The following is an 18,719-nucleotide window of genomic DNA, read 5'->3' on the forward strand; positions in this document are numbered from 1 at the left end:
ACAGATTATAATTTTGAATAACTGTTATAAATTACAACACAAACTAACGAATGTGATAAATTCGACATTTAGTGTTGTACACATATACATTTAGTTATATTTATACAAAAACATATCGAATGTATTATTTTCGTCCGTTTGCAGTCAACCAAATGGAAAAATTCGATAGTTGGAAATGGTAGGGACGATATGACAGAAGCTCGAAACAAATGACAATCGATGAATAGCCCTATTGGGGACCGTCTCTTACTATCCTTACTCTATTTTTGTTGTCATTCGACTTATGTGTCATTCCATTCTATTCTTCTGTTTCTTACCCAGTTATGAATGTTATCCACCTTGCATCTTCGTCGTATATCTGTACTTCTAGCTCTGTTCCATAGAGTCTTACCATCGATTTTTCGAAGGGTTTTCATCTCCGCTGTTTCGAGCAATATTTTTGTCCTCTCTGTGCCGGGTCGTGTTTATGCCACGTATGTCATTATTGGTCTGATGACTATTTTCTAAATTCTGCCTTTCATTTCTATTCTGATATTTTTATTTCTCCATATTGTGTCATTCAGGTAACCTGCGGCTCGCTGTTTGCTCTATTCAATTGATCTTCCACCTCTGTTTCGAGCCTTTCGTAGCTAGATAGTGTAATGTCTAGATATTTAAACTCCATCACTTGTTCTATTATTTGGAGCCTCCAGCTCCAATTTACATCTTATTGGATTTGCTGTTATAACCATGCATTTTGTATTTTTGGTGAAATTAGCATGTCATTTTCTGGTCGTTATGGTAAATTGGTCAGCATACATTGTAAATCATCTTCACTTTGAGAGAGTAGTATTGCATCGTCTGCGTAGCAGATTATTTTAAATTGTTTTTCTCCCATTTGGTATCCTTTTTTAATTCCGACTTTTTTATTATTTCGTCCATGATCAGGTTGAACAATAAAGGACTCAAGGAATCCCCTGTGTTATCCCATTGCCGGCTTCAACTGAGTCAGTTAGTTCATCTTCTACGTTTACTTTTATTGTGTTGTTCTGGTAGATATTTTCGATCATTTTAATTATTCCTAGAGGTACCTCTCTTGAGTATAACAAATGGATAACGTCCTTTAATTTGACCCATTTGTAGCAAAATGATTTTGCATTATTTAAAATTGATTTTCTTCCTTTTTTTAACAATCTTGGTAGAATAAAGCTACTTCTTTCATAAACTACCCTTATAGTCAGGCGCGGATCCAGGGGGGGGGCAGAGGGGGCAATTACCCCCCCCCCCCCGAGAATCTGAGGACAAAAAAAAATGTGTATTTATTTCTAAATTGAGGATAACGAGTGCCACTGGCCACACAGAAAAGAGCTTTATATATTTAGCGATTGTCCTATTCAAAGTTTGTTTCCGCGTGCAAATTTCCCGTGCTCTCTCGTCGAATAATATTCATTGAAACAGTTCCGTAAAGATTTTAATTTGCTTGCTGTAAAGCTTATAACCGTGCGCACGCCCTAGCGTTAGAAATTAGAAACGGAACTTCGATTAGATTAGATTGCGCTCGACATAGTTCCTTATTCTGACGCTAGAACGCGCGCATGTACAACAACAAATAAGATGCCATTTTGATGTCGGTGCTTATTTGTGCTTTGTTGTTGTTGTGAGCTGATGTTATGAAACGAGCTGCCAAAATTACAACGTTCTTCAAAAAGTTGAAGACAACGTCAGGTAAGGTTACTCTATTTCATAAGCCATAGTAATAAAAGCTAGTAGGTTAGTAGGTTTAATGGTTATTTTTTACGCTTGCTACGTTTTTGTTTACTGTTTAGGCTATTATTTAGGACTCACTAAAAATTAGTTTAACTTTACTTTTATTTTTTATTTATATTTAACGTTTTTTTGTGTTTAATTAGTCTACCCTTTTAAAGTAAAATACATTTTTTAATGTAAGAAATCAGATAAAATCAAATTTAATTGATTAAATGTTAATTTTGTTTGATTTTCACTTTAAAACAATTTCAGATAGCAGTAATGGTGAGACTGAGGGTGCAAAACGAGACGATGAAGATAAACCCGAATCACTTACAATAATTCGAGATGAAGTGGAAGTGGGACAACATGAGCAAAGCTCGCTTGCTGTGTCACAAAACCCAAACTTCGAAGTGGAAGTTTTCGGTAAGCCTTTTTTGTAATAGCGAGCAACAACATATAATCCTGCAAAAGGCACATATAGAGGATAAGAGCTTTAAAATGATACCCAATTTGCCTAGAAAAATAATTATTTAGGGGTTGATTTGTTGAGTACGAAAATCAAGTAAATTGTTTTAATAATGTGGATGATAACTTTTAATACAAGTTACATTTTAAATTAAACAAACTATTTCAAGTCTTAAGACCGCGTCCCACCATCAAATAATTTGATCAAACTTGACAGTTAGTGACACAAAGTGACAGTTAGTGACGTCACATCCTGAGTGTTCATTGTGGATAATAATGAAAAACTTTAATTTTAAATAAAGTACAAACAAGTTAGACAACACAATACAAAACATTTGATTAAACTAGACTGTTAGTGAGAGCACAGATTTTTAGAATTTAAAAAAAAAACTGCAATTGTGACGTCACTTTGACGTACTTGCGGAGTTTGCTCAAACTGTTTGATCAAATTATTTGATGGTGAGACGCGGCCTTAATAGGTCTAGTCGATCAATTATTTCAAGGTTGTGTTTTTTAGGAGATCCTCTGGCCTTGGATTCACACTCAAAAAGCAGTGGACCTACCAACTCCTCAAGCGAATCCAGACCTACAATTAACTCTGAAGGTAAAGTGAAAGAGCTCTCTTCAAATCATATCATCAAAGATATAGGGCTATATGTAAATAACAAGCCTGATGATTACACAAAATATCTTCTTTTGGAAGAACATTGGAAGCCACCCTCAAACTACGTGTATCCATATTCAGAAAACTCAAAGGGCGTTAAAAGGTATTTGTCTAAAACCCACCTAGAAAATCATACATGGCTTGTACTTTCAGAGTCGAAGAAAGGTTTGTTCTGTAAATACTGTGCACTTTTCGCCCAAGAAAAGGCAGGTCACAATAAGGGCGTGAAGCTGGGGAGACTTGTAATTGAACCTTTGACACGGTTTAAAGACTTAACAGGAAAAGATGGCGACTTGCAAACCCATGAAAGAAGTTTATACCATAAAACCTGTGTAGAAATGGGGAAAGACTTTTTGAAAACTTACAAATCACCTAATAAAGAAGTTATCAATCAGGTATGCTCTGAGCGGCTTCGTCAGGTTACAGAAAATCGTGAAAGGCTAAAGCCCATTATCAAAACCATTATTTTGCTCGGGCGTCAAAACATACCTTTTCGAGGTCACAGGGACGATGGTCCTATCAACCTAGACATTGAGACTTCAGCAGCAAATCAGGGGAATTTCAAAGCTCTCTTGCAGTTCAGAGTAGACGCGGGTGACAAAGCTCTCGAAAAACATCTTAATACATCATCTTCTCGAGCAACATATATTAGCAAAACAACGCAAAATGCTTTAATAGAGTGTTGTGGGGATGAAATTAGGGATGAAATTCTGAAAAGAATACTCGAGTCCAAATATTGGTCTATGATGTTTGACGAAACCAGTGATTTGTCTCATAAGGAACAGATTACATTAGTTGTCCTTTATCTTTGGAAAGATGCCGTAAGGGAGGACTTCATAACTTTTATTGATGCATACAATGCAGCAGCAGATGTAAATGGTAAAGAGTGTAAAGAGAACAAACTATCAGGGAAAACTCTAGGTGAAATAGTCTTAAGGAATGTAAAAGAACTTGGCTTAGACCTTAGTTACTGTGTAGGCATAGGTACAGATGGGGCTTCGGTAATGACATCTGAAGAATCAGGTAGTGTAACAAAGATCCAATCAGAGGCAGTTAGTGCAAAACGGCTTCCATGCTACAACCACGCCTTGAATAATTCTATTTCTAAATCTAATAAGATTCGATCCATAAATAATGCCGTTGGCATTATGAAAGAAGTCATTCACTTTTATAATCAGTCAGCAAAAAGGAATGCTGTTCTAACTGAACACGTAGGAAGGCAACTAGTGAGCCTCTGTGAAACTAGGTGGGTAGATAGACATGATGCAGTAATTTTATTTTTTTGTGCATTGCCAGAAATTGTCGATTCATTTACAGAGATAAGCGAATGGAAAGAGTCCGAGTCAGCCAAAAAGGCCGTATTGTATATCAACTCAATAACAAGCACTGAATTCATTTTTTCTTGCGTTTGTCTGGTAGATATTCTGAAAAGGACCCTTCCCCTAAGCAAGTTATTGCAAAAACCAAACTTAGACTTGAACAAGGCTTCCAATGCAGTGACAGACACACTGACATGTCTGAAGGATAGGAGACGAAATTGTGATGATCATTTCACAGAGTTATACTTGGAAGCTCTAACTACCTCTGAAAAGCTGGGCGTGCAGCTCAAAATGCCCAGAGTAGTGAAAAGCCAAAGGCATAGAGAAAACTACGAAGCAGAGACAGTGATGGAATATTATAGGATGTCCATGTATATACCACTTCTCGACAATGTCATCACTGATCTACAAACCAGGTTCTCCGAAGAAAACCTATTGTGCTTTGACCTCAACCTTTTAATGCCTGCAAATATGTTGAACACCAATGTCAGCGAAAAATGCTTGGAGTTGAACGTGAGGCTGCAGAAAGTTTGCCAGTACTTTAAAACTCTTTTGCCCAGTGATTCTGAAGTGGTACTTGAAGGAGAGTTAAGCATTTGGAGAGCGAAGTGGTCAAGGGAGAAAGAAGAAGGAATGAAAATTCCAAACTGTGCCATAGAAGTACTCAAATGCTGCGATGGAGATATGTTTCCAACTGTACGAACACTTCTACAAATACTTATCACACTACCAGTAAGTGTTGCAAGTGCTGAAAGGTCATTCAGCAGCCTTAAGCTCGTTAAATCCTGGCTACGGACAAGAATGGTTGAAGAGAGGTTGAATGGATTGTGCCTTTTATACATACATCGTGATATTGAGGTGAATGTTGAGAACGTAATTGAGCGTTATGCTAAAGGAGGAAAAAGAAGGCTGGACTTTATTGTTTAAGTTTTATGGAGAAAGTATGTAAATAATAAAGTAATGCTTTGAATCTTCAAAAAAGTGTTTTGTGTTTTTATTTCCCTAACCAAGTAGGCTTTAATGAATAAATCCAATTAAAAACTATAGATTTAAATTACAAAATATGATCATGTTTTAGTCTCTAGATTGTCTAAAAACACGAGTTTTCAGTTACATTTTTCCAGACCCAGACCCCCCGGAAGGTTCCCCACATAATCCTCCTTGCCCCCCCCGAAATCATGCCCTGGATCCGCCACTGCTTATAGTGGAGTCAATGTAGAGCGAAAACATGTTAACATAAAGGCACACTCTTTAAACATGTTTAAACAATAAATAAGCTGTTTTAAAAGTTAAAAGAACTTGAAAACAGTAGAAAATTCATAATTTTTTCTAAAAAAATTATTATATCTATTTATTTTTAAGAGGTTGTTGAATATGAATCTGAATCAAGTATTGAAAAGTTAAATTTCAAAATGGCAGATCCAAAATGGTGGATTTTTGAAATGAAAAAAGAGTAGAATCCAATCAATAAATATCGAACTTTATTCTTGCAAAAAAGATAAACAAATAATTTTTACAATAATATTAATAATTAAAATAAATATATTAGAAAGAAAAGAAATATTCAAAATCTATGTCATCAGCATCACTTCCAACTAAGATGACATCTTCGCATTCTTCAATTTCTTGTTCATTGAAAACTGGACAATTCAACAGTCTTGTCCAGAATAATGAGAGCAAGCAGTGGGGCAGAATAATCCAGCTGTTCTGCATCCACATTGACTCCCACAGCCAGTCTTGCATGAACAACAAAATTATTTTAGCAATGGGACAGGATCTTTCTTCAAATCCCCATTGTGAGCTGGTAAAACGGTAATTTAACCAAGTCTGAACTTGGTAATAAACTCTTAAAATGTAGATTAGCTGCATCTTCAAAAGGGGAAGGAGTGCCAAATTAACTGTTTTAGGTTTTGCAGAATTTTACTAAAGTTTTATATAATATCATTTAAATCTTTATCAGCCATTGGCCATATCTACAATGCAAGAAGACGTGTAGCTTCAACTTGACAAATTGTTTCAGAGTCTTGATTTGACATTAAAAAATGTTCGCCGCATCTTGCAAAACTTTCTTAGCCTCACACAATTTTACAAATCTTAATTTGAATAAGTAAGTATATTTAAAAACGCTGAGGTCGTATCACAGCCTGTGAATGCGTGAATGAATAAAATTGTATTTTGTCAAGATGATATCTCTGTTAAAAACTTTTGCTAGAGTATACTTCTCTTTCGGTACTAGCTTTACAATTAATAAATCGGCATCGTCTGGAGCGTTTTTTCCCTTCTATATGTGATAACTGAGTCTGGAACTTTGAAGACAAGAATGTTGCTATCCAATATTTTTTTGTCAGTTTGGCAATAAATCTTCCTTATTTATTAGAAACGAAGTTACCTAAACAGCGAAAATTTACCTGACCTTAATTTGTGATTAACTATAACCCTGTTTTTAAACTATGAGAAGTAAACTCAAATGACAGATTTACACGATTCACACCCAATAATGTCACTAGAAAATTCATTTTCTTTTTTGGTTGATTATGTCGGTCTTTGACGGATATCCATAAGTATTATTTTATACTAGAGTTTGTTTTTAAACCAGGAGGAGTAAACTAAAAGACAGATTCACACCTAAGAAAGTCACTAGAAATATCACCAAATACATCTTCTTTTTTGGTTGATCTCGGTGGCCTTTGACGGTCATCCATAAATATCATATTGTACTAATACGTCCCTAAAGAGGTAGGGACGTCCCTAAGAATAACTGCTTTTTTATATAAAAGTAGACTAAAAATCTAAAAATTAAAGGAATAAAAATCCTATAAATGTCATTAGTGTCAAAATTTCATAACAGTGGAGTAAACTTGCCTGAGGTTGGACCAATTACAAACAAGCATTACGCCGCGGTAAATTTCAATTACTCCTAGTTTAAAAACGAGGTACTATTATAAAAAGTCCAATAAATCACACTACTCAAAATAACTGTCATGTGCCTGGCCGGGCCAGTGTTACAAACAGTGTAATTACTTTTTTGCTTATTTACTTCAACTTTAATCTGCTTTGGATTTTCAAATTCTCTTGAAATTTTTATTTTAAAGAAAACAAAAAATAGAAATAAGTTAGCTAATGCATGTTTCCTCCCATAAACAGTAGAGTATCTATTTTAAAATAGATTTAGTTGATTTTATTTGTAGGGTTGATATCCTTTAACCAACTGTTAACGACGACCATGGCAATCGACGCCTTATCCATTGCCTACGTGACATAAGTCCGGCAACAACGCGTGAATATCATCCTCCAGTCACCTCCAGTGGAGTTGTTTTCGTTTCATCTCTGTCTCTCTCTCACGTCAGTCCGGTTTTAAATACGGTTCACGCGTTGAACATTTGATTGAACTTTTCATTATTAAACTGTAATTTCTTCTGTGAGGTGTTAGTGTAGTGCATAAAAAATGATGTCTTCAAAGAATCTGATGTTTAACCGGTCCAGCCGAGAGCTGCTAAAGAATATTAGAAGACACATCAGTAAAACATCCAGCGCTCCAAATAGCGATGCCATATCCAGACAAGATCATAAACTTGGGGTGAAAAATCTGGACTTAAACGGCTCTGAACAAAAGTTTGCCAATGAAAAATGGTCTGTCCACAGCAAACAGAACAATATAAGGTATCTGTTTTTCTTATTTTGAAAATATATAAAAATTTCGTTTTTGTGGAGTTCTTCATCTCTTTAGTTTTTAGTTTTACCGTATTCATTCATTTGATAGAGTAAGTAATTCATTGTGATAAGAACAAAGGGTATTGGATCTTTGTATACCTAAGTATATAATATAGAATTTTTGTACAGCTACCTATATTATAATTGTCCAGCTAATATTATTCATTATTCAATGTGTGTCAGCAACATTTTTTTGCTTTCTCTACTATAGTATTTTTATAAGCAACTTTATAATTTATATTCAAATAACCACAAATAGAAATCGGTAATGACTAAAAATACTAAATTCCTTAAATTGCAGAGGTTAAAGACCTAAAGATAATGTACAGATAACATTTTAAAAATGTTTAAGATAAAATGACAGATTATGAATTTAAGGCAGTATAATTTTTTTTCGAGTGTCACCCCTTGAAGTACCTACCACAAGACTCAGTGAACACTTACTTCCATTATATCCTTCTTAATAATCTCCCAACCTCCATGAAATTTTCTCAACCTACACAATTACAAATCTGGTCCAACTCTAATTTACTCTCTTTTAACATAAATAAAATAGTAGCATTATCCTATTAAGGGGCCTTGCTTCTTAATATCAGCGGGATCAGTACCCTTGATTCTGTAAAATTTCTTGGTATTTTTTTAGACAGCAACCTTAAATGGTCCCTTCCTTCATATTGATTTGTTAACACATTCGCGGTCATGACTGCATATGAAGTCATTTACTCCATAAGAATACGTGTATAAAATGACAGCGTGTCCGCGAATGTGTTAAGTAAGAATGTAGCGTCAACTTGCCATGCATAGCATCTTCCAAAATAACATATTTTTCTTTGTTTGAGTCTCATCTTCAATAAGGCTGTCCACAGCAAATAGAACAATATAAGGTATCTGTTTTTCTTATTTTGAAAATATATAAAAGTTTCGTTTTTGTGGAGTTCTTCATCTTTAGTTTTTAGTTTTACCGTATTAATTCATTTGATAGAGTAAGTAATTCATTGTGATAAGAACAAAGGGTATTGGATCTTTGTATACCTAAGTATATATAGTATTTTTGTACAGCTACCTATATTATAATTGTCCAGCTAATATTATTCATGATTCAATGTGTGTCAGCAACATTTTTTTGCTTTCTCTACTGTAGTGTTTTTATGAGCAACTTTATAATTTATATTCAAATAACCACAAATAGAAATCGGTAATGACTAAAAATACTAAATTCCTTAAATTGCATAGGTTAAAGACCTAGATAATGTACAGATAACATTTTAAAAATGTTTAAAATAAAATGACGGATTATGAATTTAAGGCAGTATAATTTTTTTGAGTGTCACCCCTTGAAGTACCTACCACAAGACTCAGTGAACACTTACTTCCATTATATCCTTCTTAACCTTTCGTTACTCGCGCCAACTTTTTGTGATCGGATACTCGCGCACGGTGCAGGACACCGGGTCCAAAAATATGGGTCAGCAGTGTTTTAAAATTATTTTTTTTTGCAAAATTGTGTACGATTAAATTATTTAATGAATATATGATCATATAATTTTGTAGATATGCGTTTGTGTTCACATTATATTACTTTAATCAAAAATTTAATAATTTTCATTGTTATCCATTTATATGTATATACAAAAACTTTGGAAGTGAAAAAAAAATTGAATATGGTTAAATTTGTTTACTAAGAACTTTAGATCTTAATTCAATACACAAAAAAATTAAAAATAAAGAGTAATTGTAGTAACAAAAAAGTTATAAAAATTAATTAACGTTTTTAAAACATGAAATACACAATGGTGTCACATTCATTGGAACAATGGTGTTCCAAACACAGATATTTTGAGCATATTTGGCAGTAAAACTTTGTTTTTCTATTTTTCTTCCAATCACAAACAGCACAGCGATCTGAAGTTCCTGGTGTTACGACTGGTACTTGTTCTGTTGGTAAACCACATATCTCCCTAAACCTCATTCTGATGGTTCTGGGTAAGTTATATATTTATATATATATATATATATATATATATATATATATATATATATATATATATATAAATATAAATAAACTAATCTATAAACATTGAAAATAAGGAAAAGATCTTAAATTACCTTACTAATTAAAAATATCGATGTGTGATCCAAACACAAAAATTGGTACACAAATACTCGCACACGGTGTACGGGACCGTGTTGCGTAATAACAAAAGGACAGTACTATTTTTTACACTGCGAACTGACTTTACCCACAGTTGATTGACCACTGAAGAAGTATACGAAGTAGCCATTCAAAATCCCCACTACAAGCAGAGTTACAGGAATTTATTTACAGGCCCGGTCTCCCACACCGTGTGCGAGTAACGGAGGGTTAATAATCGCCCAACCTCCATGAATTTTTCTCAACGTACACAATTACAAATCTGGTCCAACTCTAATTTACTCTCTTTTAACATAGATAAAATAGTAGCAATATCCTATTAAGGAGCCTTGCTTCTTAATAACAGCGGGATCAGTACCCTTGATTCTGTAAAATTTCTTGGTATTTTTTTAGACAGCAACCTTAAATGGTCCCTTCCTTCATATTGATTTGTTAAGTAAGAATGTAGCGTCAACTTGCCATGCATAGCATCTTCCAAAATAACATATTTTTCTTTGTTTGTTTCAATATCTGTTTTTCTTATTTTGAAAATATATAAAAATTTCGTTTTTGTGGAGTTCTTCATCTCTTTAGTTTTTAGTTTTACCGTATTCATTCATTTGATAGAGTAAGTAATTCATTGTGATAAGAACAAAGGGTATTGGATCTTTGTATACCTAAGTAGGTATATATAGTATTTTTGTACAACTACCTATATTATAAATGTCCAGCTAATATTATTCATGATTCAATGTGTGTCAGCAACATTTTTTTTGCTTTCTCTACTGTAGTATTTTTATAAGCAACTTTATAATTTATATTCAAATAACCACAAATAGAAATCGGTAATGACTAAAAATACTAAATTCCTTAAATTGCAGAGGTTAAAGACCTAAAGATAATGTACAGTTAACATTTTAAAAATGTTTAAAATAAAATGACAGATTATGAATTTAAGGCAGCATAATTTTTTTTGAGTGTCACCCCTTGAAGTACCTACCTACCACAAGACTCGGTAAACACTTACTTCCATTATATCCTTCTTAATAATCGCCCAACCTCCATGAAATTTTCTCAGCCTATACAATAATTACAAACTTGGTCCGACTCTAATTTACTCTCTTTTAACATAGATAAAATAGAAGCAGTATCCTATTAAGGAGCTCTTCAACCCTTGCTTCTTAATAACATACTTGCTTAAATAAAAAAAAGAACAATCAGGTATCTGTTTGTCTTGGCCTCAGAAGAACAACACATTGCAGTAGCTACATCAAAGATCACGAGATTTTAACACTACTTCCTTCTTTATAAATACATTTTAGAAATTGTTTGCTTAATTTGTAAACACCTACGTCTTTACAGTAAGACCTAATCATGATTACTCCTGTGAGTTAGTAAAGAAACCTATACACCCATACCTCGCTTTACAGCCTAGATACGTTCCACGAAACATGGCCGCAAAACGAAATGCTGTATAACGAATCAATTATTCTAATACAAATTCATAAAAATTTAACGGGATCGGTTCCAAATGTTACATGGTTTGCCGTTAAAAATGCATTTTATGTGTTTATTTTATTTAAATCAAAAATACATAAAAAAGCACATACACTGATACAGTGGAACCTCGATTATCCGTCTCTCCATTAACCGTCACCTCTGTTAACCGTCAGGGTACATACAGAAGTTATATTGACTACATAAGCAAAAATTTTAATGTAAAAAAATTAAAAAAAAAAGTTAATTTGATTTGTGATGAGGACACAAACGGCTATTCATTGCTGACAGATAAAGAAATCGTTGAGATGGCAACAAAGGCGGACCAAACAGATTCAGAAGCTGACACAGACTTGAATTTGACTGTAGCTATGTTGATGAATCTATTGTAACTGATAAAGATTTGCGTAGATAACCTAGAGAAGCTGCATCGCATATGCAATAATTCATCGAGTGGTAATTCTCAACAAGAAAAACCCAATAAAGTAGATTACATGATCTTAGCCGATTAAGAAATTCAGCCGTCACAAAATGTGAAGCAGCAGTAAAACAAACAAAGATTTCAGAATATTTTAAATTGATTCGATTGTACGAACACAAATACAAATCCCTCTTATATTGTCAAACAAAACATACAAATGAAATTTGAGAGTTGTACTATGAATTAATTTTTTTTAATGTTCTGTTAACCGTCTTTTCGATTATCCGTCATACCCTTGGTCCGGTGCCCTGACGGATAATCGAGGTTCTACTGTATATAAAATAATAATAGATTCCAAAAACCAAAAATAATCTACAAACTCCAAGCTTTCTTGTTGTATCTTCATATAATGGGTAAATGATTTTTATTTAGTCCTGTAATAGGCCTGGATTTTTGGACAAATTAAAAGTGGTTTTAGCTTAAAATCACCAGTGGCATTTGCACCAAGTAGCAAAGTTAATCGTTCTTTAGACCATTTTAGTCCAAGTAATGAAGCTTACAATAGAACAAAACCCCGCAATTTTTACAGAATGGATCGATTTGCTTGAAAATTTGAGAATAAGTAGTGGATAGTCCAAGGATCAAAATCTATATGACCCCGAAAGGCGCTTTTACCATCGGGGTGGTTGCCACCCCATCTCAGGGGGTGGAAATTTTTATTATATTTAGACCGTAAAAGTTGGTAAAAACATTTATTCTAAGCAAAAAACGTTCTATACATTTTTTTGATAAAATCAATACTTTTCGATTTATTCGCTATCGAAAGTGTTAGTTTTATATCGAAAAAATCAATGTTTTTAATCAGTTTTCTGCTAATAACTTAAAAAGTTTTCGTTTTATCAAAACAACTTTGCTTAATAAAAATATATCTTTTGAAAAAATAAACAAATCCGGTTTTTAAAATTTTTTTAAAACCAATAGTAATCGAGCTATACTTTTTTATGTTAGCTCTGCTTCGTCAAATGCTAAATATTGTAGATTCAAAGTCAAACGACGGGAAAACTGTGCATTTTTCGAGGATAACTTGTTGAAACTAATTTAAAGTATGGTTTGTTCAACAGTAAATGGTTTGAGTTCAATTGGTGCGGTCGTAAATATTATTAAATTTATCTGACCTGGCCCATTGTTAAGACCCACCCGGAGCGATAAGCCACCGAGGTAGACAGAGTTGGTCTTTTGCAATTAACACTGACTAGACGGTACTCCCATAATAAAGCCTAAAATAAATTTTACCTGAAACCGGGCCTTTTATACTATTATCGGTTAATCCGGGCTGTTTATAGTGGTAACTAATTGAACTTAACCATTTACTGTTTAACATACCATACTTAATAATGTCTATCTCTAGAAATAAAAAAAGTATCTAGCTCCAAAATTAAGTGACTTATAATGAAAAGAATGTCAGTCCCTATTTTTTTCAGCAAAAAATTTATCGGAAACAATCCCCTTATCACCAGCCTAATTAAAATTAGTCATTGACCCTATTTGGTCTTCTTTATTTATGTATTATTAATAGGTTCTAGAAGTATGACTGGCTTAAAATTATTAGTTTTTAATAAAATGGAGTTAAAAGCGAATAACTAATTTTTGTAGTTTGTTAAAAAAGCCCTTTTCTTCAGAATAGAAAGATTAGCATCACAGATACGAAAAAATGTTTAAATATGAAATAATAGTTTATTTAATTCCCAAGAACTTGGTTTGCAAAAATTTTTCCTACGGCAAAAATTGAGTGAGCTATTGAAAATTAAAACTTGTAATAACATGCAAAAACCACCTTTACCAACTCTTTCAAAGTCACCTCTTTTTGAGACAGGATTTTAAAAGGATTTAATATTAATAGCCTTATAGATCTCATAAAAACCTATAAAATTCTTTATCACCAAACTTTCTAAGATAAAAAAAAGTTACGGTTAAAAAATCAATATATTTTTTTGAAAAAAAAAAAGAGAAATCCAATTGGAAGCATAATAATGTAAGTTAGCGGTGTTTTTAGTCATTGACCTTATTCATTATTCTTTATTTATGTATTATTACTAGATTCTAGAAGTTTGACTGGCTTATAATGATTAATTTTTAAAAAAACTGGAGTAAAAAGCGAGTAACGGATTTTTGTAGTTTGGTAAAAAATGCAATTTTCTTCAGAATAGAAACATTAGCATCACAGATATGAAAAAATGTTTCAATATGAAATTGTAGATTACTTAATTTCCAAGAAAATGGTTTGAAAAAATTTCTGCGGCACAAATTGAGTGAATTGTAAATGAGTACATAGACCGAAAAACATTGATTTCTTAGATATACATAAAACTAACACTTTCGATAGCGAATAAACCGAAAAGTATTAATTTTATCAAAAAAATGTATAGAGCATTTTTTGCTTAGAATGAATGTTTTTATCAACTTTTACGGTCAAAATATAATAAAAAATTTCCACCCCTGAGATGGGGTGGCAACCACTCCCATGATAAAAGCGCCTTTCGGCATCATATAGATTTTGATCCTTGGACTATCCACTACTTATTCTCAAATTTTCAAGGGTGAAATTTTAGAGGAGATGCATTTTAAAATTATATAGATATGATCATGGACATAACTCCGAATAAGTTGTTACTTAAAGAAATTACAATTTTGTCAGAAATATATCTAAATACAAACTGTGATAATTAGATAAATTTATAAAGTGTTAAAGCGGTTAAATTTTATCATTTTGTTACCCCTTTTAGAATTGAGTCTTTTTTCCTGAGAAACATTTGCTTCAACTTTGTTAAAACGCTGACCTAACTACAAAAAGGGTCCTAATTTTATAGAGAATTTCCACAAAAACTAATCGTAAATATGAGAACAGTCGTTCTTGACGAGAAGTAAACACACAAATTGCTTCATATTCTGCAGCGTAACTAACTTGGGTCTGTATTCATACGAAAATGTTAAGTATTTAACTACTTTTGCGCCAAACAAATATAGACACTTGGTGCCATCTCTTAGCGACTATTATTATTAACATCATAGGTCTTTATTCACGCGATAGATACTTTTATTTTTAGTAGATCTGCATTAATAAATCAATTTCGTATTTTGATTTGATTTGATTTATACCTACATTCTTGCGAAGCGGCGACATGTCTTTCCAGCAGGACCTAATCATGACTACTCCACCAGAAATTCAACCTTTGATGTTGATTCATCGATCCCGTCTACTGAGTTAGAAAAGAAATATACTTATATTATTCTCCAAAAAAATATACAACCACCTCATTTTTTACAACTTAAATCTGCAACATCTTTCCCAAAGTTCTGTAAAGTGACAAAAGCCTATCTATCTGAAAGACCACATATTCAGTAGAAGAGTTTCTTAATGAATAACTAAGAAATTACAGTACCCTAAGTTGCATTTTATTAGTCTTTTTAGTTCCTAATGTTGATTATGCAATTTGCAAGTTAAGTATTTAAATTTTGCAATAAGTAGATTGTTTTTGTTTGTTTTATTTCATTATCTTTTATTTTATAATATTGGCGATTTATGCAATTTCAGTAAATTGTATTTTTAATTTTTTTTTCTCTAACTCTTTGTAAACTTCTTCCATAAAATTGTCATTGTTTGTATAAAACTAAAACACAAGACAATCTTTTGGGAAAAGAAATGTTATTTTGCTGAGAGATAAAAAGGAAAATGTTATTTTGGGACACATGGTAGGTTAGCATTAGCCCCTTAAATAAACATTGGATCTTGATCCTACAAATTTCATTGCCAATGATTTCCCAAACGAAGTAGTAATTTTTGAACTAACATGTTTTTCCAACTGATTGTTTGGTTCCAAAGTTAATGTGTTCAAAATATTCTTTATACCATTTTTATGTTTAATATTGATGAATTATTAAAAATAATGATTTTATCTCTAAGAATATACTAGAGCTATCCTTTGACCATCAAAACTTAATAATTTACATCTTGTTTTACTTTCACACAAAAGTTGGATTTTCCAATGTTGTTGTACACAAACAAGGTCAGGGAAAAACAATTCTGCTTTAATTCCCCATTGAAGATATTTCTTCATACGTTATGTTGTATAGCTAAGCTGTAATAAGAAGTTCTGAACTGCTTCTAGTAAGTGTCATTTTGTTATGCCATCTTCGTTTATTTTATACAGTGGTTGAGGGTTGAGGTCAATAGTTAATCTGTCCATTCAAAATCCTACCAACTCCTTTGTGTTAAGTGTTAATAATCTTTTTCAATATTGTTTTGATTTTTTTTATTTGAGACAAGATGGAATAGCAGCTGAAATATTTTAAGAAATGGGAGGAGAATTAAGGATCAAAGTAAAGCTTAGGACCTACAATAAAATCTGGAACACTAGAAAATAGCAAAATGATAGGTTCACTTGTATGTATACAAAAAAGGATCACTTACAGATTGCTGCAACTATAGTACAGAAGAATTAATGTTCCATGAAAGAAAGTTTTCGTCACCATTATCAATGAAAGACCTTCAGAAAGACCTTCCACTAAAAAGAATGCATATTTGTTCTAAAAATAGCACTTATTTTTAATCTTCCTCAAATCATAGGACAATAATTTCAACTAGAAATTACTTATGCTTTATTGACTACTCAAATGCTTTTAATAATATAAAATGGGGTACAATGTGGTACATTATGGAAATAATAAGGCAGTGTAAGAGTTATGTGCTAATTTTGGATGAATAGCAATTGATGTGGTGTAAAACAATAGGAAGATAAATAATCAGCAACTTTCCATAAGCTGGTGATACTATAATATTGGAATCATAAACAGACGAACTTGAAAGTACTATCAGTAAACTGCCTATGATATGCAATTTTTTTTTATTTATTTATTTATTGCTAATTTGCAATCTATTTCAATACAGTAATAAGTAAATATGATGTATGTTCTTGGCTTGTGGCAGGTGTCGTCCATTGACGACTCTCTGGAATTTACCTAGCAGCTAGGTCTTCTGGCCAATGTCTTTTCAGATGTCTGTCAACCAGTGAGGGGTTGAATAATTCGTCTATGAGATGGTTTGGGTGGTCTGCGCTGCGATTCATGTATCTTCTGGAGTGGTCAGCAATCACATCATTGATGAAGGGGATGTTGAGGTCTGCATGAAGGGTTTGGTTTGACACATACCATGGGGCTTTAGCTAACATACGAATAGTTTTTGACTGGAATGTCTGTAGTATTTTGGTGTTGGATGGTTTGCTACAGCCTCACAGCTCGATTCTGTATGTCCACACTGGTTTGAGTATTGTTTTATAGATGGTCAGTTTGTTTCCTAATGAAAGTTGCGATCTTCTGTTGATTAGCCAGCTCATATTTTTAACTTTTAGGTCGAGGTGTCGTCGTTTGGCTGCAATATGTGATTTCCAAGTAAGTTTTTCGTCTAGATGAAGGCCCAGGCACTTTACTTCTGGTTTTATTGGTATAGGTGAATTATTTAGGTGTAGTTGTGGACATCTAATTCTTCGATTTGTGAAATTTACTTGACAAGACTTGTTTGTGTTCACGTTTATTTTCCAGCATTTAAGCCAGTCTTCTAGTTAGTTCATTGAGATGATTTTGCAATTTGTTAAATGCTAATATTTCGTTGATGTCTGATGTTAGTATACCAGTGTCATCCACATGATATGCAAATATGGTTTAAAAATAAATATTCAGAAAACAAAGTAATAAGTAATCATTACTTAGTATCAGAAAGAGACACCCAGATTACAAAAAACACAAAGCTATGCCTAGGTTGAGCATTACTTTTCGTATTTTATTGTTTTATGTTGTTTTCTTCCTCTTTTTCCTATGTAGTTTAAGCAGAATTACTAGCAATAGATTTTTGTTCGAAAAATCGATGGTAAGACACTGTGAGATAGAGCTAGAAGTGCAGATATACAATGGAGATGTAAGGTAGACAACATGCATAACTGGGTGAAAAACATAAGAGTAGAATGGAACAACCACATAAGTCGAATGACAACAAATAAAGTAGTAAGGACGGCGAGAGACGGTTCCCAACAGGAAGACGATCAGTGGGAATACCTCGAAAAAGATGGAATGACAACTTACTGGAGGCACATTGAAAAACAACAGTCATGTCTACATAAAAAGAAGAAGAAGAAAATTTTTGTTTTTAAGAGTGCTTGAAAAATGCCTAATGTACCAAAATCTTTATTGTCTGTGATAGCCAAGCTGTGCTAAAGACTAAGAAGTGTACAACTTGTGTGTTGGTAATAGCTTTACACAGCAAACATTTCTTTAAGCAAATGAGTGTTTGACAAAGTTGTGTTTGCCGAAGGACAACAGAGCAACTTTGTTATAGGCGCCAGAAATTAATGCTAACATTATTGTTCCTAATGGAGACTAACGAGGATTATTAAATCTGTGATAGTCTTTCTAAACAATGAGCTAGTACTCTTTTTAATGAACAAGAAGCATTCTGTGGCATCCCAAAAAACTGCATCGTGGTAGGCGTCTGAAAATAGAAAAAGGAACTTCCTGTAGGCTACTGGTAAAATATTCCAAGCCAAAGGCAAGCAAAAAAATATTACATATTACAACCTCCTACCACTACGCAAAATGTAACTTTAGAAGACTGAATTCAGAGTAATCACAGGTGTTTTTACTGGATATTGCTCACTGAGATACCATTGTAAAAGATGGGAAAAGTTGGTAGAACACCATGCAGATTCTGCAAAAACGCAATTTGAGGAAACTGCC

General features: G+C 33.0%; 2 protein-coding genes across 3 annotated transcripts in view; both read left to right on the forward strand.

Moving 5' to 3' along the window:
• Positions 1 to 1,281: 1,281 nt before the first annotated feature.
• LOC126882542 (52 kDa repressor of the inhibitor of the protein kinase-like) lies at positions 1,282 to 5,103 on the forward strand. The gene is made up of 2 exons (XM_050647510.1): positions 1,282 to 2,151; positions 2,711 to 5,103. The coding sequence occupies exons 1-2, from the start codon at positions 1,959 to 1,961 to the stop codon at positions 5,101 to 5,103; spliced, it is 2,586 nt and encodes an 861-aa protein (XP_050503467.1). The 5' UTR covers positions 1,282 to 1,958.
• A 2,294-nt stretch (positions 5,104 to 7,397) lies between these two features.
• Positions 7,398 to 18,719, forward strand: part of LOC126881977 (farnesyl pyrophosphate synthase) — a 140,242-nt gene continuing 128,920 nt past the window's right edge. For both annotated transcript variants that reach the window (XM_050646728.1, XM_050646727.1), the window contains exon 1: positions 7,398 to 7,836. In XM_050646728.1, the coding sequence (XP_050502685.1) occupies positions 7,622 to 7,836 (215 nt within the window). In that variant the 5' untranslated portion in view covers positions 7,398 to 7,621. The remainder of the gene's footprint in view (positions 7,837 to 18,719) is intronic.

This window comes from Diabrotica virgifera, chromosome 3 (genome assembly GCF_917563875.1).
Source record: "Diabrotica virgifera virgifera chromosome 3, PGI_DIABVI_V3a".
NCBI lineage: Eukaryota > Metazoa > Arthropoda > Insecta > Coleoptera > Chrysomelidae > Diabrotica > Diabrotica virgifera.

Bases quoted from the DNA above. Each gene is read 5' to 3' on its own strand.
- LOC126882542 (XM_050647510.1), top strand. From the start codon at position 1,959: ATGTTAATTTTGTTTGATTTTCACTTTAAAACAATTTCAGATAGCAGT. The intron at 2,152-2,710 runs GTAAGCCTTTTT...TGTGTTTTTTAG, and splicing joins CTTCGAAGTGGAAGTTTTCG to GAGATCCTCTGGCCTTGGAT.